At 50.4% G+C, this 27,723-nt stretch overlaps 1 protein-coding gene across 2 annotated transcripts; it reads right to left on the reverse strand.

Moving 5' to 3' along the window:
- Positions 1-355: 355 nt before the first annotated feature.
- On the reverse strand, positions 356-25,888 carry PYY (peptide YY). 2 transcript variants are annotated; one of them, XM_027625603.1, is made up of 6 exons: positions 25,820-25,888; positions 5,985-6,088; positions 1,498-1,625; positions 957-1,144; positions 775-855; positions 356-597 (listed from the first exon to the last, which is right to left on the reverse strand). In XM_027625603.1, exons 1-6 carry the CDS (start codon positions 25,880-25,882, stop codon positions 373-375), a joined length of 789 nt encoding a protein of 262 aa, XP_027481404.1. In that variant the 5' UTR covers positions 25,883-25,888; the 3' UTR covers positions 356-372. The 2 variants fall into 2 exon arrangements, with proteins under 2 accessions (XP_027481404.1, XP_035580690.1); XM_035724797.1 differs by lacking the exons at positions 5,985-6,088; positions 25,820-25,888 and having other exon boundaries at positions 1,498-1,620.
- Between the last annotated feature and the right edge of the window lie 1,835 nt (positions 25,889-27,723).

Below are 27,723 nucleotides of genomic sequence, written 5' to 3' on the forward strand. Positions count from 1 at the left end.
CTGTCCCCATCTGCTCTCCTAGGCTGCCTAGCAAGCTCCTTTCCATCCTCCCCGTTCTCTCACAATTCTTTTTCCTGCTCCTCCCTGCCCCTTGTCAAGAACCTGTCCCATTTCCAACCCAACTGGAGAGTGCCACAGAGGTCCCTTGCTCGGGCTCCGTTCTCCCCACCCCTGCTGGGCCGCAGTGTCTTCTCTTAGCTCAGAGCAGAGAGAGCCCCCCACTCTGCCCCAGCCTTGTCCTGGGGAGCCTTTGGCGCCCGGTCTTCTCCTGGCTGGTGCCTCCACCCTCCACTCCCCCTGGACGCCACCTCCACGAAGGAGAAGGGAAAGGAAATAGAAACGCACACATTCCGTTTCAGTGAAATTTGCTCTTTATTTGGGAAGCAGGGAAAGACGACACACAGCCCTCCAGCCCAGGGGCTGGGGACACGGAGAGATGGAATGAGGACCCCATCCCGCACCCACCGCCCAGGCGCAGCAGGCAGGGAGAGGAACCCAGGTTCCGGGGTCAGGAGCAACCATGCAAATGAGGTCGGTGTAGTTAGCATATCTCCCAGGAGCCCTTGGGGTCGTCACCACATGTACGCGCCTTCTGGCCTGTAGGAAGGAAAGGAAAGGAATCGCTCAGAGCCCGGCGTCGGATCTGGCGAGGCTAGACTGGGGGAAAGCGCTAGGTGGCGGGGCCAGGGTGGGGCTCGGTGGGGCCGCACATCCCAGACCGAGCACTAGGGGACAGGATGTGTGACTGGCGGTGGGAGGAGGGGGCGCTTTTACCGTGACTTGACCCGGCGGTCCTCGCCGTCGGGGAAGAGCAGTTTCGAGAGGACCGCCTCGGGGCTGTCGCGTTTCCCATACCTGGGGGCGGGGCCAGAGTGGGCGGGGTCAGACCCGGACACGCCCCTGGGCGGAGGGCGGGAGCCCCGAGGACCCCGCGCCCTGCCGGCGCGCGCGCTCACCGCTGCCGAGTGACCAGGTTGAGGTAGTGGCGCAGCGACGCGTAGTAGCGGCTCAGCTCCTCCGGCGAGGCGTCTTCGCCGGGAGCCTCGGGTTTGGCGGGGTAGGCGTGGACCAGCGCCCCCAGGCAGGCGAGCAGGGCCAGCAGCGCTGTGGCCATGGCGGGCCACGGCCTGCGCACCGTCACCATCTGGAGAGGGGGCAGGGATCGTGGGTCATCCCCAGCCTCGACACCCGACGGCGGGGGGCTGAGGCGGCCGTCCGGCCCACGCTCGCCGGCCTGTGCGGGGCTGCTACCGGACCAAGGCTCAGCCACCGGCTCTCTGTGTGTTCTCGGGCACTGCACCGTCTCTGCCTCGGTTTCCCCATCTGTCAGAGAGGCATAAGCCCGGCCTCCCCAACCCCGACTCGTACTGCCCAAAACGGTAGCTGGAGGCAGACGGCTATGCTGGCCGCTCAGCACCAATTTTCACCATCCCAGCCTCAGTTTCTCCACAAAACAGCCTGGGTTCCCCCGCACCAGACCATTCCCGGGCCACTCACGGCGACAGCTCTGGAAGCAGAGATGAGCAAGTGGAAGGCGAAAGGAGTCCCAAGGGCTGGACTGCTGCAGGTCGGGCTGTGGCCTCCTCCTCTGCTCAGCGCTTTCCCTGCGGGGCTTATATCTCGGCCTGGAAAGGGAGGGAGAGTCCGAGGGGGAGGGGGAGCTCGAGGGTTGGGGAGGGCCTTTCCTCCTCCTTGCCTCCACCCCCGCCAGATCGCTGAGTGTACACCCAGACAGTGCATGATGTCTCCACCTTGCAGGAGATGAGGGGGCAGCCACCAGACTCAGACTCAGACTCTGGACAGAACCTGAACCCCATCTTCACCACACAGCCCCCCAACAGCAGGTGCAGCCCTCCCGAGGAAGTGAAACGTTTGTATCTAGACTCCTGGGGCAGCCCCTAGGACCAGGGATAAGATTCCATCTTCCCTAGCCCACCCGTGGGTGGGAATGAGGAGCCTAGGCTGGCCACTATCTCCAGCCAGTGGGACCTGTGACCGGTCCATGGAAAAGGCACCCTTTTCAGCCCTCGCTCTGCAATTCCTTGGAGAGGGGCTAAGGAGGGGCAGAATCTTTCTACTGGAGGCGGGGTAAGAGCTATAGCTTTGGCTTTTGACCTAATGTTTATAATGTCCTAGAGGAGAGGCCTCTCTGGACACCCCACTATGTCCCTTCTCTGTGAAAGAGCTGGGGAGAGGGTTGAGAGGAAGCCAAGGCCAGTCCCCACCCCCAGAAGTAGCTGAGTCTGCCACCTGTGCATCCAGCCGGACACACACAGACCCAGGCCCAGGCAGGCCTGGCATAGAGATCCCTTCCAAGGCAGCATACCCCATCCCCATCCAGGTGTCACTCAGGGCACTGGTGTCTTCTGGGGTTAAGTGATGCCAGGGCTGCCCGAGCACGTGCCACTGTCCCCAGCCCACTGCAGTCTCCACTGGGCTCTGGGGTGAAAATCCTTGCCCAGGGCCTTTGAAAGAAAGAGGAAGGGACTCTGTTCATTAGGCACCTACTGTGCACTGGCCATACAGGATCGCAGCACAACCCAATGAGCTGAATTTATTCCCATTTTACAGATGAGGAAACTGAAGGTCTGAGAGAGGAGGGAACCTAGGATTCGAACAAGAGGAAAGGGCTGGGGGAGACCCCAGGAAGAGGCCATCTCAGCAGAGGGGCAGAATGCCTCACTACCTGGAACGACCATAGGGCTCAGAAGTCGGGCATGGGAGCAGGGGAGGGGAGGCTAATTTGGGAGCCTGCTACCCTCTCTGAGAGGCCAACCACATCAGACCCACCTGCCCCCACTGGGAAAAGAAGGTTGTTGGGGCGTCTCCCCATAAAGTCCTTTCCAGCTCCCTTTCTCCCAGCCTGGCCAGAGCCTCCAGGGCTTCCCTGCGTCACATCAGCCCCTGAGGGCAGAAGGCGCCATCTTGGTTCTGGGCCAGCCCCTCCACCCTCCAGGACAGATGGCCATGGGTGTTATTTTTAGAGCTCTCTCAAGGGGGAGAGTCTAGGCCTCCCTCAATCATCTTTTTATAGGTTCAATCACCTGCATTCTCCGGAAACGGCTCCCTATCAACCAGTCAGGCCCCATGGGCCCTGCATACCCCAAGAAAGGTGAGGGCAGCATGCTGAGCATGGAGGCAGAAGAGGGGACCTGGACCCTATACTCAGGGGGAGGAGAAAAATCATTCACCAGGACCCCCAGTCTCAGAGGAGAGTCATGGCCATAACTTTGGGGATCCCCAGTCTGAGGGGAGGGGAGCAGCAGCATCACAGGGGAGCCCCAACCCAAGGGAGGAGGCACACCACTATCCTTGCAGAGCCCCAGTCTGGGGAGTTGCCTGGACATAGAGACAGAGAGGAAAACAGAGGGACAAGCCTGGGTCCAGCTGGGGGAGCAGATGGCAAAAATAAAAGTACACGCCTCCAGAGGCCATGGAAGGATGGGGGCAGGTAGTCACCCTCGGGATGGAGAGGAGAGCCAGCGGGGCTGGTTGGGGCAGCTGTAATCCCAGGGGTCAGGGCCTAGACAAGGCCCCGTGCAGTCTACAGGGGACAAGGATATCTGAGAGTGGGGGCCATTTGCTCTTCTGAAGACCTGGCGGGGGTGGTGACAGGGGCTTTCTAGCGTATTGATCCCCGGCAGAGAGAGATGACAGGGACTGTGAAATGCCCAAAGGGAATTGATGGCTTCTCATGCTTTGGGGAGTGGGGGGGGGGGTCTGAGGGCAGATGGGAGCAGAGGAGAAATAGTAGAAAAGCCAGAAGCTGTGGGGGAAGGCCTGGATTCAGGATAAAACCCCTAAAAAAGTCGCTCCCCTATTTGCGTTTAGAACGACTGTGAGAGGGACCAGGAGCCAGCCCCCCACAGCCTACAAACTTCCCATGGTCCCACCCTGCCCTCGGATTCCACTTCCCAATTACAGGGCAAGCTGATTGGTCCATTAATCACCACCTCCTCATTGAAGAGTTTATTAACTTGTTCCTTAGTGGGGAGGATGTCTCAGCCCGTGATCAATGGGCTCAGTTACCCCCACCCACACACCCACCATCGTCATTGACCCATGACTCAGTTGCTATTAGACATGTCTGGGAGGTGGGGGGCTGATATATGTGAAAGGAGAAACTTCAAAATAATTGTTATTGTAGACTTGGGACCGGCACCTGCCTCCACCTTGTCCTCAAAGGGCAGGGGGGACAGAATCACTGGGGTTCCCTTGATCCCCATTCTCAGAACACCTAGTAAGGCCCCTCCAGGGGTCAGGGAGGCCAAGAACTTGGACTCCTTGCCCAAGGGGGCTCAAGGGCCACTCGTCAAGATAGGATAACCTATGGCACACATCCCCAGAGGCTTAGCATTCTGTATCCCACCCCACTGACTTCCCACTGTCCACCACTGCCTTCCACCCTCAACAAGGCCTCATGCCCAAGGTTCTATGGACAGCAGGTTGCCATGTGGCAATTATTAAGCCCCTACTCTGCCAGGCACTATGCTAAGCACAGAGGAGAGAGCCACAAACAAAGGGGCAAAATCCTTGCCCTCATGGAACTTACATTCTAATGGCAGGAAACAGAAAATCAATAAAGAAAGCTTGTAGTATGTCTGATTATGATAAGTACTATGGAGAAAAGTTAGGGGACAAGGGACAGAGTACTGGGGTGTGGGGGGCTTATTTTATGTTGGGTGGTTGGGGAAGGCCTCACCTATTAGATGGCATTTGAAGGAAGTGAGGAAGCAAACCATGAGGCTACCTTGGGAAGAATGTTCCAGGCGGGGGAAAGAGCAAGTGCAAAGGCCCTGAGGTAGGAGTGTGCTTGGCAGTTTGAGGATGGCAAGGAGGTCCATGTGGTTGGAGTGGAGTGAGCAGTGGGGACAGTCAGAAGGAGAGGAGATCAGGGAGGCAGCAGGGGACTAGATGATGTAGGGCCTTGTAGGCTGCTATGAGGACTTTGGCTTTTGCTCAGAATGACACAAGAGCTTCAGTCCAAGGAGTGACATGGTCGGACCTAGGTGTTATTTTTTTCATTTATTTTTAAAGATTTTTTTTCAAATAATCTCGACACCCAATGTAGGGCTCACGAGACCAAGAGTCCCAGGCTCCACTGACTGAGCCAGCCAGGCGCTCCCTGACTTGGGTTTTAAAGGAAGCATCCTGGCTGCTGTGTTGAGAATAGACTGTAGGAGGGTAAGGCCAGAAGCAGAGAGGCCAGTTAGGAACCCACTGCAATAATCCAGCCAAGAAGTGATGGTGGTGCACGCGCGTGCGCCGCGCACACACACACACACACACACACACACACTCCTCACAGGTGCAGATATCCCACACATGTTTCACCCAAGGACAACTCCCAGTTACATCCAGACAGTACTGATAGCCTTGCATCTAGCTAAAAAAAAATCCCCCGGAGGAGACAGTGGAAAATCAATGGATGTCAACGGTAGTTAGGCGGTGGATCTGTCTGCTCTCCAATGGTTAAGGCTGCTTGTGTATTGCCCATGTGAAACTCTATGCTATCTTGATTCCCAGCCACAGCCCGGGAAAATACTGGCTACCATGATGGTGCTTATCGAAATGCAAGCCTGTTCATTTTGTCATGAGTACAAATGTCCTGTTACCTAAAAACACTCTGGCTCTTTGCGCAGAATGAAGCAAAGAATGAGGAATAACACGTTGCCACCGTTGAGAAATGGCCACCTCTCCAAAGGGTTATTAGCTGCATTCAAGGAAGCTTTGTCATCTGCTTGGATTAATGGTAGGGGAGCAGATAGGGCCACCCTCTACTTCCCATGATCTGTCACTGTCAAAGCCCTGTGAAGGGCAACGGGGACCGTGGGTGAGTGAGTGAGGTCAATGAGAAATGGTTCAAACTGTAACACCGTGGATTCTGGTTATATCTAGGGGGTGCCTTTGGGAGGTAGTAATGCCAAGAAAGAAAGGATTTTCGATTCTGATGGCAGGAGTTCTCCTAGGAAAACTTCCCTTACCCCAAGTCGTCGGTCCTTCCGTAAATCGCGGCGACAGATACCTGAGGCATGGTACACTCCCAAGCTTCAGGCTTCTCTCTAGAACAGGTGCTGGCAAAGCCTTTCTGAAAAGGACCAAATAGTAAATATTTTAGTCTCTGTTCAGCCATTCAGCTTGGCTACTGTCACACAAAAGCAGCGGTAGAACTAGGCCCCCCCCCAAAAAAAAGAATGGGCGTGGCTGCACTCCAATAAAACTTTATTGGTGGATATCAAAGACTGAATTTCACATCCACTTCACATCATGAAATATTCTCCTTTTGATTTTTTCCAACCATTTAAAGATATAAAACCATCCGTCGTAAAACCATTTGTACTCAGGACATACAAAAACAGGTTCGCGGAACCACGGTGCGCTGACCCGTGGTCTCAAAATGCAGGTAGTTCAGTTACCCCTGGGGGTCGGGCTGCCTGTTTACCAAGAGTCAGCTGGATCTCTCGCCTCTTTCAGCCAGGTATACTTGTCATTGTAATCCTATAATCCTATTATCACGTAATTCACTTAAATATTACACAGACTGATGAAATGTGAGTGCACAGAATCACTTCCTTGAAAACTAAGTTGGCTGCTCTGAATCGACCAGAGAATTGCCGAAATGTTGCATGAGGTGTGAAGGATAACTAGAAGTTCTTCGGAGAAAATTCTAAAAAAAAGCTAAGCGGTTTCTGCACCGGATAGTTTCACTCATGTCCTTACATTCTCACCCCATTTAAGGAAACTGGAAATAACAGGTGATGGGTTGTGGGAGTGATTAATGCGAGGGAGACAAGGACAACTCCAGTCAGGAGCCCAAAGACAGCCTAGTGCCTAAATGTGCATTTATATGTTTGAAGTCAAAACAAAATGACAAGGGCATATATGTTTCTATTTTTATGATTGCCCACTTGGGCCAGCCTTTTCTAAAGACTGGCTAGTGACCCAGTCCTGCTTATCTCTAAGCAAGGATTTCTCCAGCAATTTACCTATATTCTGTATATTTTGAATTTGAATGTTTTTATATGGTGTATATATTAGTTTAATAATTTTTTTAAGATTTTATTTATTTATTTGACAGAGAGAGACACAGCGAGAGAGGGAACACAAGCAGGGGGAGTGGGAGAGGGAGAAGCAGGCTTCCCGCGGAGCAGGGAGCCCGATGCGGGGCTCGATCCCCAGACCCTGGGCCATGACCTGAGCCGAAGGCAGATGCTTAACGACTGAGCCACCCAGGCGCCCCTCTATTTCTTCAATAATTTAAAGAACTAATAAAGGGGCGCCTGGGTGGCTCAGTTGGTTAAGAGTCTGAGTCTTGATTTCAGCTCAGGTGATGATCTCAGGGTCGTGAAGTCGAGCCCCACGTTGGGCTCGGTGCTGGGCGTGGAGCCTGCTTAAGATTCTCTCTCTCCCTCACCCTCTGCTCCTCCCCTCCCCGCTCAAGCTCTCTCTGTCATTAAAAAATAAAAATTTAAAAAACAAAATAAAAAATAAAGAATTAATAAACTGGAATGTCTGGGTGGCTCAGTTGGTTAAGTGTCTGACTCTTGATCTCAGCTCAGGTCTTGATCTCAGGGTCGTGAGATCTCAGGTCGCATTGGGAAAAGAAAGGAAGGAAGGAAGGAAGGAAGGAAGAGAAAGAGTAAAGAATTTTCTAAATCAATAAAGAGAAAATGCTAGTATGTGTTGTGAATCCTGTAACCAGGTAGCTGGGAGGGGCCCCGGGCTCCAGCCCCCGCCAGGAAGACCTGTGCACATCCCCCCAGCCCCACCCCACGGCAATGCTCCCGTTCCTAGGGATGAGCCTCCTGTCTGAGTCTGGAACGTCTCGGGGACCTACAGTCACAGGAAGTCTGTGCTGCTGGTACAGAAACTCAGATTCTGAAAAGCGGCGTGATTATGGGGAGAGAAATGATAAACCAGGCCATGTGAGACCTTGTATCTGTGACTCCGGACGTCTCCCATGGTGCGCCAAGGAAATGGTTGCCGAATCAGTGAACAAGTGAGAATATCAAGTTAGAATATTGGTGCGGCTGCCTTGATAGAGACCAAATAACAGTAGCTTCGATGCCACTGAGGTGGATTTCCCTCTCATATAAGGGTCTGAGCTGGCAGACGGTCCAGAGGTAGGGGGCTCTGGCCCCCAAGGAGCCCAGCACCTTCTATCTTGTTACCCCGACACAGCTGCATTCATCTGTTTGGCGGAAGAATGATCATCTCCCCACATTCACATGCCAGCTCATGGCAATGAGTAAAGAGAAGTAGAGGGTGAGCGTTTTCCTTTTAAAAATCTAATGGGGAAGCTGCACACATGACTTCAGCTCTTACCCCAGTGTCCAGAACTTGGTCACATGGCCATTCCTCGCCAGGAGGGAGCCTAGGATATGTGGTCCCCACCCCGAGGATATCATCTTCCCGCATGGTTTTAGCCAACTCAGTGGTGTTTTCCCACCTCAACAACCAGCTCTCTGATTCTCCTGACACCAAGTGGGTGCTCAGCAATTTGATTCAATTCTGACACTAACTACCCAAGGTTAGCTCCCACCACCCACGGGCCCAGTGACCCAGTCCTGCCCCCTACTTCAGACACCATCGAAAGTCCTGGGCCTCCCATGCTTCTGACCAACTGGCTATAAATCTGGGACTCCCACGACCCCATCCTTGGGTTTGATAATTTGCTAGAACATCTCCAAGAACTCAGGAATACACTTTATTTACATTTACTGGTTTATTATAAAGGATGTTATAAAGGATACAAATAAGCAGCCAGATAAAGAGGTACATGGGGCAAGGGGTGGAAGGGTCCCGAGGTCAGGAGCTTCTATCTTGTGGAGCTGTAGTGCACGGCCCTCCTTGGAGATGGGGGTGGGGCCGAAAGTTCCAGGCTTCCCATCAAGGCTTGGTCTTTCTGGTGGCCAGTCCCCTTCCTGAAGTTATCTAGGGGCCCCCTCACCAAGAGTCCCCTCATTAAAACAAAAGATGCTCCTTGGGGCGCCTGGGTGGCTCAGTTGGTTGAGCGACTGCCTTCGGCTCAGGTCATGATCCTGGAGTCCCGGGATCGAGTCCCGCATCGGGCTCCCTGCTCAGTGGGGAGTCTGCTTCTCCCTCCGACCCTCCCCCCTCTCATGTACTCTCTCTCTCTCTCATTCTCTCTCTCAAATAAATAAATAAAGTCTTTAAAAAAAAAAAAGATGCTCCTCTCACCCAGGAAATGCCGAGGGCTTTAGGAGCTCTGTGTCAGGATCTGGGGACAAAGACCAAATATGTATTTCGTCTTATGCCACAGCCCCCTCTGGGAATAAGCCCCAAATCTCCGTCACTTGCTTCTCTGTCGAGCTCCTGACCCATATCATCCTCTGTCCCAGACATACCCATTTGGATGTCTCCCAGTCAACTAAAACTCAGTGTCAGCCAAAATAATGAATCAACATTTCTCAAGTGCTTCCAATATACCAGGCCTCTTCACACATTAACTTAGTCTTCACTGCAAACATATTTTGCCCCATTTTTGCAGAAGGTGGAATGGAAGCACAGAGTGTTCAAATCAGTAGCTGGCCCTTGACTTAACCCCCAAATCTCCAGGGATTTCCGGCTCCATGAACAGAATTTCCAACTCTTCCGGCGGCTGAGTGGGAAATCTTGGCTTCCCACCACAAATGACTTGACTCACTCGTTGGAAGTCCAAAGAAAGAGCAGTGCAGATCTAAGAATGGGCAGCAGGTCTTGGAATTGGGGTGTAACCACAAAGGGATTCTTCAGAAAGGGTTTAACTTTATTCTGTCCCCTGCAATACGAGAGAGCCACATGGAATGCACAGTTGAGGCGGTGCCCTCCTCCTTAAGCCTTGTAGAACACATTTTTACCATAAGTAAAAAATGGAATATGCTGTATAGACTGCGTTTTGTCTTATATTTGTTGTTCAATGAGACATCGCAGGGCTCCTTCCTTGCCAATAAATATACGTCCAACCCTCTCCCCCAGCGCTCCCGATGCTCCTCACCCATCCTGTTTTTTTCCCCACAGCACTTGCCACTTTCTATCATACTATACACTAACTTATTTATTATGCTTGTCTGCCTACTTGCGACAGACTGAATGCCGTATGTTGAAAATTCGTATGTTGAAATCCTAACCCCTAATGTGATGCTCTTAGGAGGTGGGGCCTTTGGTGGGTGATTAGTTTACGAGGACTCATGAATGGGATATCAGAAAGCTCCCTCAGCCCTTCTGCCATGTGAGGACATAGCAGGAATCGTCTTTATGAATCAGGAAGGGGTTCTCCCCAGACCCTGAATCTACCGGTGCCTTAATCTTGGATTTCCCAGTTTCCAGAATTGTAGGAAATAAATTTTGCTTTTTAAGCACTATCAAGTTTATGGGAATTGGTCATAGCAGCCTGAACAGACTAAGACACTCCTAGAATATAGGCTCCATGAAGGCAGGGGTCTTTGTTTTCCTCACTGATGTATCCCCAGGGGTGGGGGATGCCACAGGGGCGGGGGTCAGCAATATTTGCTGAACGAATGAATCCACCCCCTCACGTGCAGGGGCTGCATGATTTAGCAACCACACATACATGTGTATACACATACATGTGTGTATACACACAGACATGTACACACTCCAAAAGACAAAAGTGTATTCCTGTCCCATTGCACTCTGCACTCTCCCTTTGCCCACCCTGCAGGCTAGGCAGTGGGGGACACGGAGCCCTGCCCACTATAGAAGGGGCACCAGACCTCACTCCCCAGGGCTAGCGTGCACCTGCCTCCAAGGCTGCAGAACTAGGGGCTGAGAACACAGACTCCAGGGCCAGGAGGACTGGGTTGGCCGCTTACGAGCTGCGTGACCTTGGACAAATTACTCACCCTCCGTGTACCTCAGTTTTGTCATCTGTCAGATGTAGATGACAACAGTATCTACTTTGTATAGTTGTGACCATTTTATTTTTTTTAAGATTTTATTTATTTGAGACATATAGAGAGGGAGCGAGCCAGAGAGAGGACAGAGAGCAGGAGTGGGGGAAGGGGCAGAGAGAGAGGGAGAAGCAGACTCCCCGCTGAGCAGGGAGCCAGACATGGGTCTCGATCCCAGGGCCCTGGGGTCATGACCTGAGCCGAAGGCAGACACCCAACTGACTGAGCCACCCAGGCACCCCCAGTTGTGACAATTTTAAAAGCGATTAGGTTCCAGCTGAGATGGAGTAAGGCCAGGCCGCCCTGTCTGTCCCACTGAACGCAGCTCTACAACTTGAACAGCGATGCGTGGAGTAGCCATCTGGGGAGTCGGAGAAGCAAAGGGCACTGGGCACGCTGAGGAAGAAAGGCAGAGTTCGAAGCACTGCTCAACACAGAGGTGGTGACATCCCGGTTTCTTCTGGTGGCCCCCAGCTGGGACACAAGACAGCCCAGAAGGCAGACTGGGCACGGCAGTGAAGAGAGAGGTCGACAGCAGAACCTCTCTGGTTCTGCTCGAGGGGGGAAAAGGGGAGCCTAACACTCAGAGAGAGTAGTGCAGCCCCCGGGTTTCTCTTCTGCATTCTCTCCCGCCCTGGCCCCCAGACAATTCCGCGGCAGTGGCAGTGGTGACGGTAAGCCCCCCCACACACCTTAAACTCTAAGGGAGGGGAACGTCCCCCTCTGATCAAAGAGTTGTGTCCCCAAGAGGGTGGGGTGAGCCTGAAGTCAGGCACAGTCACAAGGAGTGTGCAGCAGAGCAGGGTAACCCCCATTTTCTCACTGGAGAGCAAAACAGGGAATCCCCAGGGAGTGAGAAATCACGAAGGAAATCACAGACAGGGAAGAGCAAGTTCACCAAGTTCACGAGCTCCTGAGCTCACCCCTCAGGCTGTACTCGAATGGATCTGGTCTCCAGTGTAAGCGTAAGACTGGGCTAGAGGATAGACCACCGCCCAGGTCCCAGACTGGCCACTGGATGTGACACACATGGCACCAAGCTGAACCCCACTGCAAAAGCTTTGATGTTGAAATGACATTGAAACTATAACCCACGGAAATCTGGTCAGGACTCACAGCCTGAAGCCACCCGGGTCAGTTGCCTGCTAAAACGAAATCGCCCACATTCTCTGAAGAACTTTAACAATAGCCAGATTCTTACAACATAACCTTTTTAAATACCCAGGATACAAGGGAGCATTATGCAGCATACTAGAACCAGGAGAATCTTCAACTCAGACAGATGCAAATGCCAAGATGACCCAGAGGCTGGATTTCTCTGACCAAGACTTCAAAGCAGCTATTTTATTTTATTTATTCTTTTTAGACTTCTTATATTTTATTTGAGAGAGTGAGCAATCAAGAGAAAACATGAGTGGCGTGGGGAGGGGCAGAGGGAGAGGCAGGAGCAGATTCCCTGCTGAGCAGGGAGCCACATGCAGGGCTCCATCCCAGGACCCTGGTGTCATGACCTGAGCTGAAGGCAGACGCTTAACTGACTGAGCCACCCAGGCGCCCCCAAAGCAGCTATTTTACATGCTTCAGGCAAATACTCTTTGAATGAATGAAAAGATAGAAAGTCTCAGCTATTAAATTAAAGATATAAAAACAGGACCAAATGGAAATTTTAGAAGTGAAAAAATAAAATAACCAAAATAGAAATTTCCTGGATGGGATCAAATAGCAGAATGGATACAACAAAGGAAAAGAACCAGTGAACGTGAAGATAGAGCACTAGAAATCATGCACTGTAAGCCACAGAGAGGGCACCTGGCTGGCTCAGTGGGTGCAGCGTGCAACTCTTGATCTCGGGGGTATGAGTTCAAGACCCACCTTGGGTGTGGAGACTACTTAAAAATAAAATCTTAAAAAAAAACAAAAACAAAAAGAAAAGAAATTCTCAGTGAAAAAAAGAACTAAGGGAATTTGCTCCCAGCAGATCTGCACTAAAAGAATTGTGAAGGAAGACTCAGACAGATGCCTAAAGATTTTGGCATTTTCTTCTGAAGTTAAACTTGAGACCCTTTAGACCCTCTATGAAACCAGAAATCCCACTCCAAGGCATTTATCTTAGAGAAACGAATACATATGTCCACACAAAAACCTGTACATGAGTGTTTATAGCAGCTCTGCTCATAATTTCCCCAAGTTGGAAACAATCCGAATATCCTTCAGTGAGTGACCGAAGGAACAAGCTATGATACATTCCTACACTGCGATATTTACTACTTAGCAGTTAAGAGGAATGAACCATTGAGATGCAGAATAAATTGGATTAATGTCAAAGGCATTAGGCTGAGTGCAAAAAGCCTGTCTTAAAAGGTCACATACTGTATAATTCCACTTATAGGACATTCTCAAAAAGATAAAACTATGGTTGATAAAGAGCAGATCAGTAGTTGCCGAAGATAGGGGTAGGAGGAAGAATGACTGCACGGGGGCAGAGCCTGGGAGCCCTTCAGGGTGACGTAACTCTTCCGAATCCTGACCTGTGGTGGTGACCACAGGAATCTACACACGTGTTAAAAGTCAGAACTGTACCCTAACCAAAAAAGTCAATTTTACTGTATGTTACTTTTTAGAATCATTTTTTTTTTTAAGTTACTATCTCTAAAGAGCTTACCACAGTGCCTGGTAAATAGTAAGCTTTCAAGAAGTGTTAAAAATAAAATAGATTCCTGGCTTTTTGAACCTGAGACACCTGCCTGTATAAGGAACATATGAGAAATGCCCGCTGGCGGTTGCTGCTTAAAGACCAGGAGAATATCCTGCTCCCCTGGGGTCTGTGCCTTCTGGGAGTTCACACCTTGGTGGTGTCCCCAGAGGGTTCTGTACAAGCAGAAGGGAAGCAGCATGAAGACTCATGACCACCCAGCACAAACAGCCCCCAGGAGGTGAGGTGAGGAGGGGAGGACTGTGGGGGAGCACGTCCAGGTGCATTTAGAGAGCGTGGGGTCTCCTAGATGCTCAGAGTTCCACTCCAGAGCCAGACAAATCCCAGTTCAAACTCTGCTTCATCCACTCCCCCAGCCTCTGTGGCCAAGCTACTTTATCTCTGAGCCTTGGCGTTGTCATCTGTGAAAAGTAGATCATAAAACTGCCCGTAAAGGGAGATGATGATTTAATGATATGGTGCCCATCAGACGCTCAGCACCATTGCCAGCTCATGGTAAATGCCCCATAAAATGCTACAGTTTATGGCTATTATTTGCAGTAAAGCGATTGGCAGGATACACCCAAAATGTGAACAGTGGGTTACCTTTTGTTGAGAGGTTTTTTTAAAGATTTTATTTTTAAGAAATCTCTACACCCAATGTGGGGCTCGAACTCACCACCCCGAGATCAAGAGTCCCACACTGAGCCAGCCCAGTGTCCCTTGTTGAGGGTTTGTTGTTGTTGAGGGTTTTTTATCCCCAACATTTCATTCTGAAAATGTTCAAACTTACAGCAAGTTGAAAAGACTGTTGGGCGAATGTTCTTAGTAAGATCCAGGATGCTTTTTCTTTCTTTTTGTTGATCCATAGTTTACATTTGTCTACAATAGACATACATTACTTGGGTAATGAGAAATAAATACAAGGGAAGGGAAAAGGGAAAAAAAATGTGAAGGAGAACAGGACCAAGGACAGAGTCCCATGGGCCAGAGTCGCTGTCCCCCACTGATAGCCTCAGCTCTGCCATCAGCTACCTTTAGAATTGGCCCCACATCTAATTAGAAATTCTTCCAGCCATTGAGCCATTTGCCCATACGTCACCCCTGTGTCCACAGGATGTCAGGAGAGATTTTGCCAAGAGCCTGTGGCACCTCCACCCCCGACAAGTAATTCCATTAATGAGGCAAATTAGATCAACCCAGAGTAATCTGTTCTTAGCAGTTTCTGATCATGTCTTCTTTTTTTTTTTTTAAGATTTTATTTATTTATTTATCAGAGAGAGAGAGAGAGAGCACAAGCAGGGGGAGAGGCAGAAGCAGGCTCCCCGCCGAGCAGGGAGCCCCATGCGGGGCTCGATCCCAGGACCCTGGGATCATGACCTGAGCCGAAGGCAGCTACTTTAACCACTGAGCCACCCAGGCGCCCCTCTGATCATGCCTTCCCTTCCACATACTTGCAAAACTGAGGGTGGTGGAAAAGGCATGGATTCTGGAGTCAGGCTGTTCTGGGTTTGAATCTCACTTGCATTTCTCAGCTGTGTGACTTTGGGCAAGTTGCCTGACCTCTCTGAGCCTCTTTGCAAAAAGGGAATAATAAAGCCCATGTCACAGGCTTCTTTGATAAATACAAAAATGGGTATATCTCTCTCCCTCCCCAACCAAACTGTGGTCTCCTCGGGGCCAAGGCCTGGCCTTCCTATCTTTGCCTCCCCCAGTGCCCAGCACCAAAGGGGACCCTCACCCCATCCCCTGCCCCCAACACCCCTTCCACTCCCCTCTCCACTTCTCTGCCCCCTGCATCTCCCCATCCCTCTCCACAGCTCTCACTAAGCCCCTTTCCACACATTGTCCTCTCCTCCCTCACCCGGAACCTCCCACTTCTCCCTCTCCACCCCCTTCCCTCCCTTGCCCGGCCCAAGCAACAGGCTTCACCCCTACTCCATTCCATGTCCCCTGTGCAGCCCATGGCCTGCTCCATGGCCCCCAGTGGAGTGATAAAGTGGTGTCGACTCATTTGCTCAATCACTTGTTAGCAGCTTCATTAGTTCTCAGGGCTCCATAGAAAGCCATTAGTGTGACTCAGTCTGTGCCATCCACGCAGGGAGCAGGGAGGTGACAGCAGAGAGAGGAGAAAACAGAACACAACCCATCATCCGCCCTGCCGGCGCCTCCCGGGGAGACTGAGGTCCAGGCCAGCTGTACAGAACCTAGGGTTTGGTGGGGGGGGGGTGTGCCTCTCCTTGACACCCCCTTGCACCTTACAGGATGCGGGGGGGTGCTGCCCCCAGCCAGAGGGCGCTGGCCTGAAGCCCATTCTGGGCCCACCTACCCCCACCACAGGCACCACAGACCTGCTCATTCCTTGGCGTGACACATTCGTGGCCCTCCCTGCCTCCCTCCTCCTTCGCCCCTCCCGCCACTTTCTCCTGCCTCACCTCTGCCCACTCTCCCCTCTCCTCTGCCCAGCTCTGAGGTCCCCGGAAACCACAGTCCAGTCTCCGAGCCATCCCTGCCCCTGCCACAGGGGTCTTCCTGCTTGCGGTCCCTGCTCCGGAACGGAGCTATTCAGGAAAACCTCTTGAAACTGCTGTCCCAGAGCCTGCGGCTCTTAAAAACCACCACTAGCTGAGAAGATTTTTCTCTACAGTAAAGATCCCTCTTTTTTTTTTAAAGATTTTATTTATTTATTTGACAGAGAGAGACACAGCGAGAGAGGGAACACAAGCAGGGGGAGTGGGAGAGGGAGAAGCAGGCTCCCTGCGGAGTAGGGAGCCCGATGCGGGGCTCGATCCCAGGACCCTGGGACCATGACCTGAGCTGAAGGCAGACGCTTAATGACTGAGCCACCGAGGCGCCCCCCCTTTTTTTTAACTTATTTGAGAGAGAGAGAGAGAGCACATGAGTTGGGCGGAGGAGCAGAGGGAAAGAGAGAATCTCAAGCAGATTTCCCACTGAGTGGGGAGCCTGCCTCAGGGCTCGATCTCATGACTCTGATCGTGACCTGAGCCGAAACAAAGAGGAGGACGCTTAACCGACGGCACCACCCAGGCACCCCTACAATAAGTTCTTAACCAGGGTCCTTCGATGGGCTTTGGGAATCTGTGAATCCCTTAAAGTTGCATGACAAAATCTGTGTGAAGGGTCATCTTCCTGAGGAAGACTGTCCATGGCCTCCATGAATATCTGAAGCCTCCACCACACTCTCCCCCAGGTCACCTCCCTCTCCTGCTGGTGAGGCGTGGCGACATTGGGAATTACTCCCCAGACACTCCGTTTGGGTCTGTCCCTCAGAGAGAAAAGCCACACATTCTCCACAGTACTTAACTATTTGTAAGTCACACACGCATGATTTGTATCTGTTCCTACAACAGTAAAGGTAGGAGGAAATGTTATTCGTAGAGGTCACCCCCACTCCAACTCTGCGGCTGGGCTCCCCATCAGAAGGGCAGAGGTGTTTGTCCATCTGCCCCCTGGACTGTGCGCACCTGGCATGAAGTGCCCTTGACTTATTTCTCTCCATCGTGGCCCCAAGCCCAGTGCCAGGCCGCGGGAGAACCTCAATAAAGGTATGTTGGAATACAGATATGAATGAGTCTCTATTTCATAGACAAAAGATATGAGAAACAAAGAGGGAAGGTGACTTGCCTACATGAGGTCACCTAATCTTACCAGCTGGGCCTGGGCCTCTGGCACAGGCCTGGCTCCCTGGCCCTGGGCTGATGGGGTGGCTTGGGATATGTTCTCTGACTTGCTGATTGTCCCCAAATCTATTCTTCTCTTCTTCGTTAGTCAGATAACCTCAGACTTAGCTGAAACCTGGCCATCCAGAATAAAAAACAAAAACAAAAACAAAAACAAAAACAAAAAAACCCCACACATAGTCCCAACCTCTCTTGCAATTAATTATGTAGATATGACTAAGTTCTGGCCAATGAATTACAAATGAAAGCAATGTTTAAAATTTCCAGGAAGTGTCATTCAAGGCATTTTAAGGCACCATAATGGTATGTGTTTTGTTTTGTTTTGTTTTGTTTTGTTTTCCTGCTTCATCCTCCTCTCTGTTTGCTGGAGGAAGACCTAATGGCTGGAGCTCAAGCAGCCATATTGGACCATAAGGCAAAGGACACCTTAGACAGCCAGTGTGAAAAGCCTGACAGGCCCTGGATCCCTGACAATTCACCACCACACCAACCCAGGATGCCAACTTCTGGGCTTTTTAAACAAGAGAATAAGACCTTGTATGTTTACGGCAATCATTCTCAAAGTGTGGTTTCCAGTTCAAGAGCTACAGCATCACCTCACAACCTGTTAGAAAGACACATTCTCAAGTCCCATCCTGAGAACTAAATCAGAATCTGGGGGTGGGGACTGGGTTTTAACAAGGCCTCTTGCTTGATTCTGATACACACTCAAGTTTGAGAACAACCGGGTTGAGACATTATAAATTTGAGTTTTCCTTCACTCTCAGCTGGACCTAATCCCCAATAATAACACATCCAAAGGGGAAACAAGACTTCTGGGCAAGGACTGCACTTGTGTATACGGCATCCTTGTGGGAAGAAAAAAAAAAAAAAACAAACTTTTAAAGCACTCCCGTCTCTAATAACAGCAACAAGAAAAAATTTAGAAGTATTTGAATATAATCCCATGACCTGAGCAACCAGAAGCAGGCCAAAAGGGAAATGAGGATGTGAGCATCCAGATGAGGCCCAGGATGGAAGGGGGGAGATAGGGAGGAGAGGAAAAAAAACAGGGCAGAGAGTTTAGTCAGTGGCAGAGGGCTTAAATTCACCCAAATGGTAGTTCTATAAATTTTTTTTTTTTTAAGATCTACTTATTTGAGAGAGAGAGTGTGTGTGTGTGAATGGTGGTGAGGGGCAGGGGGAGAGGGAAAGAGAGAATCTTAAGCAGCCCCTGCACCCGGCACAGAGCCCGACTCCAAGCCTGACTAGGAGCCTGAAGAGGGCTTGATCTCACGACCCTGAGATCATGACCCGAGCCGAAACCAAGAGTCAGACATTTAACCGACTGCATCATCCAGGTGCCCCTCTCCAAATGCTTTAAATTTTTTTCAACTTTTTTTATTGGAGAATAGCACCCATACATTATTGTGCACAAACTGTGAATGTTCAACTCAATGGGTTTCCACAAACTAAACACACCAGTGTAGCCAGCACCCAGTATAAGAGAGCACATTACCAGTCCCCCAGAAGTCCTCCTATTGCCCCCTTTCCTGTCGCTTCCCTGCTGAGGGTAATCACTTACCCTTACTTCAACCATATCAATGGAATCACATGGTAAGTGTTAAGTGTCCCCCTCTTTAGGCACCACATTATGTTTGTGAAGTTCACCCTGTTGTTAAATGTATAACATATAGCTTGTTCATTCTCATCTTACATAATATTCCATTTTGTGAATATGTCACTATTTTTTTAAGATTTTATTTTTGGGGCGCCTGGGTGGCTCAGTCGTTAAGCGTCTGCCTTCGGCTCAGGTCATGATCCCAGAGTCCTGGGATCGAGCCCAGCATCGGGATCCCTGCTCGGCGGGAGGCCTGCTTCTCCCTCTCCCACTCCCCCTGCTTGTGTTCCCTCTCTCGTTGTCTCTCTGTCAAATAAATAAATAAAATCTTTAAAAAAAAAAAGATTTTATTTTTAAGTAATCTCCACACCCAACGTGGGGCTCAAACTTACAACCCCGAGATCAAGAGTCACATGCTCCACGGAGTGAGCCAACCAGGTGCCCTGCCCACTTAATTCTCATACCGTAAGGCCCTGGGTGCCGGTGTGGTATTTTGTAGGCGGGGGCTCCCCTGCTGATCAAGCATTTGATGGAGAGATCACCGCATGCTCATATACACTACTCCATGTCTACAATGTGAACGGTGCCCCTGAGATTTGATGCTCTTTTGCAGTGCACGAGCTCTATGCTAGTATTTGGTGGCTTTGCTTTCGGGCAGGAGTCAGGCCAAAAACACAGGGTTTAGCCAAGGTTCTGGCAAAAGCAGGAGTCCTGGGAAATAAAGCAGATTTGGGCATGTGGCAGAAACAGGCATGACTGGACAGAACTGGACAGTCTTTCAAGCTAATGAGATGTCAGTAAGACATGCTTGAAGCTGGGCCAAGCTGGATTCTGTGTTCAACTGGGAGCCTGGGCAGGATGCCTCTGACCAGTCTGTTGAGTAGGCTTCCCTGGTCTGGGGGCAGCTGGTCATTTTCTCCTAGATAAGATGGTTTGTCCCTCAGACAACCTTGGCATGGGGTACCCTAAGAAGGAAAAGGATGGTGGTGGCGCCAAGCCCGTGGTCTCCAGCAGCATGTTGAGGTTCTGAAAGCAGCTGGGAGTGGAAAACAGGGTTCTAAGGAGAGTTTAGGGGGCAGAGCTGAGAGCCCTGGGATGAAGGAGGCAGTCAGAGGGTGTGGTCACCTTCCAGGGGCTCTCCCAGGGAAGCCCCTCTCTAACTTAGCCCCCAGCTCTGGAGCCTGGTCAGTGTCCCATAGACCCAGCCCCGCCAGGACACAGGTGGCCTGAGCCCCGCAGCTTCTGGGACCCTCCGGGTCTCGGTGCCTGTCCCCAAGGGGAGGAAGGCAACACCTGGTAGGGAGTAGTGGATAGATCCCTGGGGCCTGGCTGGAGGCGACACGGTTGGGTGTGAGGGCCCTTACCCCAAGGGTTCACACATCACAGGAGGACTCCTTCAGATACCCACCTGCACCCACCGCCCACCCTGCCACGCGGGCACGCACCCAGCTCTCACACTCAGGGACCCAGAGGCCGCAGGGGGACACCCGCGCGCAGGTCCGCCCACTCCACACGCTTTCCCACCGCTCACCCCACACCCTGGCGGCTGGCGGGTGACCGCCCCCGCCGCACGCCGCCCCACCCGCGCGGGGGTCCTGCGCCGGCCGCCAGCCCGAGGCGAGCGGCAGGTGTTTGCACAGCTAAGTGGCGTCTGTGTACAGAGCCTACGAGCGGCCGCGCCGCGCTTATCTCCCGCAAACACATTATCTCTCGCAGGGCCAGCAGCGCGCAGTGCCGGAACCCCTCGCCCCGCCGCGCTCATCCGGCCGGCGCTGATAAGGACCGGAGGGAGCGGAGGGCACCGCCACTTCCAGGCATCCTGCCCGCTTCCGATCGCCCGGCGGATCCGGAGCGATGATGGGGTAGCTGTTAGGAGGGCCCCAACCCGGGGGAGGCCGGAGACTCCCCAGCGCACTGCCGCGGCTGCTGCGCGCCCCCCCCCCGCCCCCCGCCCAACGGCCCTGGTCCCTCTTCTCCCGGGGCAGTCCCCCTCCCCCCCAACCCGCCAGGGCCACCAGCCCTGGCGGCCCGGTGCTCGTCTGTCTGCCCGGGCCTCCTTCCCCTCGTGGCGGCGACACAGCCAGGGACCCACGTCTTGACCTGGATTCCCAGTGGGTGGCAGCAGGAGGCTGGTCAGGAATTCCTAAACGCTTCTACTAGTAGTACTAACTAGTATCTGATTCGACCGAGGCTTAACTGGGGCGCGGGGCTGCATCTGATTTCATTTTCGCAACAATTTCCCAACCACTTGGCGAGGGAGGCACTGCTACTATTCCCATTTTGCAGAGGTGGAAACTGCTTACTTAGGTGGAAACCTTAGCATATGGATTTGAACTTGGCGCCCTCTGAACCTGGAGCCTGCAGGGACCTCCTCCCGAGAGGCCCCCGGGTTAGTCCAGCCTCGACGGTTTACAGAGGAAGACACTGAGGCACAGCGGAGGAAGCAGCTGGTATCTGGGTGGCAGGCACAGAGTAGGCTCTGAGGTCACCGAAATTGATTGCCGAAGTCTAGACCGGGGCTTGGTCAGATCGTTAAGTCTCGATTTTGCTCTTAATTAAATCCAGTCTGGTTGCATGAGGCGGTGGTACCAGGCATGACTTTGTTCCTCCTCCAAACTTGTAGGAAAGTGGTGATAAAAGAAAAGGCCCTTCTCAATACAAAAACAAGTGAAATAAATATATTAAAAATTGTATAAGTTGGACTACATTAAAATGTAACACTTCTCTATATAATAAAAAAAAAAACTAAAATAAATGGCAGGCCTCAAACTCAAGAAAACATATGTACCACATACACAACCAAAGAAGCATTGGGTCTGGAATATAGAAAGAGTACCTACAAATCAATAAAAAAATGACCCAGATCCCTGTTTGAAAAAGTGAGCAAGGATGAAACGCAAGTAACTAGTAAATGTGAAAAATATGTATTCTATCTCACTATTAATCAAAGAAATACAAATTAAAAGAAAGAGATACTTTTTTCCCAATTAAAAAATTGGGGGACGGAGATTTTTTTTTTCCAGCACTAATACCCAGTGCTGCCCAGGCCATGACCAGCCCCTTGGCGAACACTAGAGAGGAGACTGTAGGAGAATTTTCAGAAGGCTGATTTAGAGTCATGGGTGTTTACCTTTTATCCAGGTTCCCATTTCTGTGAAGGTAACCAGTAGGTATATCCAAGGGTAAGTACAAGGATACTCAGCAAGGCAGCAACTAACAAAACACACCCAAAAAGGGGAACAACACAAAATTCCCAAATATCCAACAATGGGTAAATTATAGTATATATGAAAGATGTACTATGTTAATGAAGCCATTAAAAATCACATTTTAGAAAATTGTTGAATGACATGGAAATATTTAGGATATATGCTTACAGGTGAAAAAAGCCAAGTACATAAAAATAGTACATGTAGAATGGCTCCAGGTCTATAAAAATATACATGTCTATGTCTATACATGGAAGGAAATCCCTCAGGGATATTCTGTACATAAAAATGTCAAGGATGGGGGCACCTGGGGTGGCTCAGTCGGTTAAGCATCTGCCTTCGGTTCAGGTCATGATCCTATAGTCCCAGGATCTAGGCCCTTGTCAGGCTCCCTGCTCAGCGGGGAGTCTCCTTCTGCCTTCCCTCCCCCCACACACACTCCTGCTCGTTCGCTCACTCTCTCTCTCAAATAAATAAATAAAATCTTTAAAAAAAATGTCAAGGATAGTCATCTCTTGGGATGGAACTACAGGTTATTTTTTCTTTATATTTTTATGTAATTGTTATAATTTGCAATGGATATTACTTTTATGATCAGAAAAGTTTTAACTGAGAAAATTAAAAACAAGAAATAATTAAAATAATTCGAAACAAAATGTATAATCCATAAAACATTGTTCTCTTTATTTTCTTGGCACTCTAGCCCCAAGCAGGGAACCATATTTTTGACATCTGCATAGGGGTAGGAGACCTCACTTCCTCCTCATGGGATCCCCAGACTTTCTGAGAGCTGCCCCTAGGCTGGCCTGCCTGGCACACGGGTGTCTCACCTAAACCCCACCTGCTGCCACCCCTTCTTTCCTGCCTGCCCCCTGCAGGGTGGGAATTCTTCCTGTCCACCAGCTCCCTGTCCCCTCTCCCCATCTTGTCAGAAGGCCCCAGGACTATAACCTAATGTCTTCCGCCTGTCACCTCCCTGCCCTAGAGCCAAAGCCCGGCCCCTTCTCCCCATTTCCTCCAGCCTCCAGCCAGGAATGAGGCCCAAGGAAGGACCAGAGCCCAGAGGGCTGTGGTCTCAGCAGAGAAAAGAGCAGAGGCCAGGCTCAGTGCCTCGGAGGAGGGGAGACCCAAGATTGGCCAGGAGTAGGCAACAGGGTGGACCCCTTGGCCCATAAAGAGAGGTGAGTGTCCAGCGCTTTCTCTCCTGAAGACACATACCCAGATGTTTGTCCAAGAGAGGAGGCATTTGGGGTATCTGTGGAGGAGGCTAGGTGCCCCCATTGCTCCCCATGGTTCCCCCCAAGACTGGGTTTCTTGCAGCCTTAAAGGAAAGGATCCTTTGAGGACTGTGGCCCCAGACAGGCCTAAACTGGAATCTCAGTTCCACAGCCCACTGATTTTGCCTTTCTGGGCCTCAGTTTCCCTCATCTGTAAATGGGAATAATACCCTTGCAAGGCCATTGTAAGGACCACAGAAAATGGAGAAAAACCCCAGAGCAGGTGTCCGTTAAACCGTAGCTGAGGCTCTTATGTCTGCCCCAGGACTCAGAACCACGGGCCGCTGTCAGGGGAGCCTGCACGCTCCTGCCCCTCCACCCCGTCACCCACTCACATGTGGATGGATTCTCACGCCCACCCACCACAAACTGTCTCTTGAATCCCAGCTCCACGTGTGTCCGCGGCATGCCGGGCACCCTGCTGAGAGTGTCACATTGACGTCCCACTGCAATCCTATAAGGTCTGCGTGTTTAGCTCCGTTTTACTGCTAAAGAAACTGAGGCTCAGAGAGGTCAAGCAACTTGCCCCAGGTCCCACAGCAGGTAAATGGACACCGGGGCAAGAGCTCAGGCCAATGGGGCCCTGATCCGTGCTCTCTTCTCTGTCTCAGGCTGCCCTCATAGAGCCAGATGGCAACATATTCCTCGGGCCTCTGGGTCCACTCCTCCGGTGGTCAGCACAGATGTGGGTGACTCCGGCCCTGAAGCCATGACGCTGTTACCAATATTCCCAGACTGGGCAGAGCCCTCCCCTCCTCTGCCCTTATTAATTTTACCAGGAGCCTCCTGAGAAAACCAGGCCTCCCTCTCCCCCCACCCCTGCTGCTCTCTGGCTTAATTACTTCTCCTCCTGGCTGTAATGAATGTCTCTGAGCCCCTGAGACAGGAAACTTCATCAGGAACGGCCGCCTTCCTGACTCAGCCCTGCCTCCCCCAGCCCCGTCCCTTTGGACCCAGACAGAGGCCCAGCCTCTGCCTCATCTCCAGCCCAGCCCCAGCTTCAGCTAAGAGGGCATCTGTGGGTGGGAGACGCCCTAGGCCCCTCAGCCCCCTTGCCCCCCCCCCATAGAATGCAGGAGCGCAGGCGCTAAAACCAGACCATAAGGGGTCTGCCCCAGATTCGGGGGTCCCAATCCTCAGACCCTCATCCAGCAATCCGCCCACAGGCATTGGAGCAGGCGGCTCAGATTGGCAGCTCATCCTGGCTTCCTTCCACCCCCAGGGGTCAGCACAAAGAGGTCATTCTTTCCTCTTATTCATTCACCCCATGCCCAGGAGCACCTGCTCAGTACCAGCCCCTACTCCGAGCACTGGGAATACGACAGGGAACGAGATGGACAAGATGCGTGCCTTCTAGGAGTTTATGGTCCAGCAAGAACACAGCCCAAAACAAGTGAACAAGCAGATAAATAAAGTTACCCGAGACCCTTGAACAACACGGGTTTGAACTACACGGATCCACTTATACACAGGTTTTTTCGGTAAATACAATACAGTACTGTAAATATATTTTCTCTTCTTTGTGATTTTCTTAATAGCATTTTCTTTTCTCTAGCTTACTTTATTGTAAGAACACAGGATATAGTACATCTAACATATAAAATATGTTTATTTTATCGACTCTTTATGTTATCTATAAGGCTTCCTGTCAACAGTAGGGTACTGGGAGTCAAAAGTTATACATAGATTTTTGACATCCCTAAACCCCGCATCATTCAAGGGTCAACTGTATTTATAAGGAGGGGGAAAGTGGGAGCTGAGACAGAGTGATAGCTTATGAGTAGCAGCGATGGCACATACGCTTCCATCCCATCCTGTTCAATCCCTATATTGGAAGTCCTTACTGCAGTCTGCCCTGCATCTTTCATGCTTCAGGGCCAGCAGGGTCTTACTGGATCATCACTTCCAATCACCCAGGGCTTCTGCCACATACCCACCCCACCCATCACCTCAAACAACCACAGGGAGGAAAGAGGGTCAACGGTGTAGAAGTCCCAGAGTCACCATGTCAGGAAGGAGGACAGCAGAATGAAGACAGTATCAGCTGCCCGACATCCCCTTTCTGCCTCTCCATCCTCCCACTGGGGTCCCTTATCCTCCCCCTGGACCCCACGCCCATCGTCGAAGTCATTTCCAAGTAGACTAAGGAGTTACATGTAAAAATACATTGAACCACAGAAAATCAGGAAGAAGGCACAGCGGGACCTCTTGAGGGAAGAGGGCTTTATGAGTATAAAGGATGGGACGAAATCACAGGAGAAAGGTCAACAGCTTTGCCCACAGAAGCGTTAAACGCAGGTGTGTGTCATATAAGCGTAACTGAAATGACGCATGAACCCCCTCTTTTTTGCCAGGCTTGCTCCTAATCTGTCCCAGATGGAGCCCGCCAGGAACTTTCCCTCCCCTCACGCCCACCCCTCACCTCACCTGGTCTGGGTTGGCTATCGCCCCTGAATGCTCCCTGGCACCCAGCTGCTCCATCCTCCACATCCTCTATCAAAGCGTAGACAAGACTGTGTTGTGAATGTCGGTTTCCGTTTGGATACTCATGGTGCGTGGGCACCTTGACATCTTATTGTTTTATAATCTCCATGCCCAGCTCACAGAAATGCCTTACACGGGGTAAAATTCATTAAGTTTTTTAGTGGATATCTGTTATATTTTCTTCTTCCCTAGGTTTTCTTTTCAAAAATTGTAGCAAAATACACATAACATAGACACCAAAAAAAAATACACATAACATAAAATCTACCAGCTTAATTTTTTGAGGAAACTCCATACTGTTTCCATAGCAGCTGCACCATTTTGCTTTCCCTCCAACAGCGCACAGGGATTTCAATTTCTCCGCATCCTCACCAACCCTTGTTACTTTCTGGTGTTTTTGACAGTAGGCATCCTAATGTGTGTGAGGTGGCATCTTACTGTTGTGGGGGGTTTTGTTTGTTGATTTTATTATTTTTATTAATCTCTATGCCCAACATGGGGCTCAAACTCACCACCCCAAGATCAAGAGTCGCTCGCTCCACCAACTGAGCCAGTGAGGCGCCCCTTGCTGTTGTTTTGATTCGCATTTCCCAATAACTAGTTTTTAAACGAGTCAACAGACTAAAACATAATCCATATGGCAGATATGACAAAGGGTAATATCTTTTCTATGTAAAATGAATATACAGATCTCTATGTAAAACATTAGGATCCAAAAAGACAAATGGACATGAAGAGACAACTTCCAAAGGAGGAAAGGTAACATAAGAACAAATGGCATCACAGGCCTGTACCCCTGAAACAAATAATACATTATATGTTAATAATAAATAAATAAATAGTGCGCCTGGGTGGCTCAGATGGTTGAGCATCTGCCTTCGGCTCAGGTCATGATCCCAGGGTCCTGGCATCAAGTCCCGCATCGGGCTCCCTGCTCCTTGGGAGCCTGCTTCTCCTTCTGCCTCTCTCTCTCTCTGTCTCTCATGAATAAATAAATAAAATCTTTAAAAAATAAATAATAAATAATAATTTTTAAAAAAGAACAAATGGCATCGCTGGTCACCAAAAAACACAAAACAGAATACCATGTTTTACCTGGGAAGATTTCAAAACTTAAAAAAAATAAATAAAAAGATAAAACTCACTGCTGGCAAGGAAGGTTGGCAAATAGATATATTCGTCCTTTCATAGCTTGTGAGTGTGCATTGGTACAACCCTTTTGAAAAGCAACTTCCAAAGACTCAGGAGCCTTTATGCACTTTAACCTAGGAATTCAGTTTCTGGGCACTTACTGAAATAAACTTATTTCAGCAATATATGCATAAAATGTGTACCACAGTTTATTTATAAGAGTGAAAACTTGGAAGTATCATAACAGCATATTCAATAATAAATTTTAAAAATGTTCCTATAGTGTAACATTATGCAGTCACCCAAAAGTTGATCATGCAGTTTATGAGATGAGAAGCTGTTTAGGACTTTAAGGGGAAAAGCAGAATACAAAATGTTACCTGCCTTAAGATTTTAACTCAGAAAAAAAATAAGGGTAGTAAATGTATATAAAAATATACAGCAGGGGGCGCCTGGCTGGTTCAGTTGGTGGGCCTGCGACTCTTGATCTCTGGGTTGTGAGTTTCAGATCCACCTTGGGTGTGGAGATGACTTAAAAATAAAATCTTAAAAAAAAAATACGACCGACTCGTGGAAGCTTTCTCTGGCTGATGAGCCTGTGGGTAATTCTTTTCTGTCTTGTGCTTCATCTCTTCACACCATATACCTGAAAATGTACTCACAACCTTTCATAAACTTTTTTTTAAATTCTTTTTTTAAATATTTTATTTATTTAT

This window comes from Zalophus californianus, chromosome 16, assembly GCF_009762305.2.
Source record: "Zalophus californianus isolate mZalCal1 chromosome 16, mZalCal1.pri.v2, whole genome shotgun sequence".
Classification (NCBI taxonomy): Eukaryota; Metazoa; Chordata; class Mammalia; order Carnivora; family Otariidae; genus Zalophus; species Zalophus californianus.

Coding starts and splice junctions, on each gene's coding strand:
- PYY (XM_027625603.1), bottom strand. CDS start 25,882: ATGTGGAGGATGGAGCAGCTGGGTGCCAGGGAGCATTCAGGGGCGATA. Junction 6,089..25,819: donor CGATAGCCAACCCAGACCAG/GTGAGGTGAGGG, acceptor GGTCCTTTTCAG/AAAGGCTTTGCCAGCACCTG. Junction 1,145..1,497: donor CTGCTTCCAGAGCTGTCGCC/GTGAGTGGCCCG, acceptor CCCCCTCTCCAG/ATGGTGACGGTGCGCAGGCC.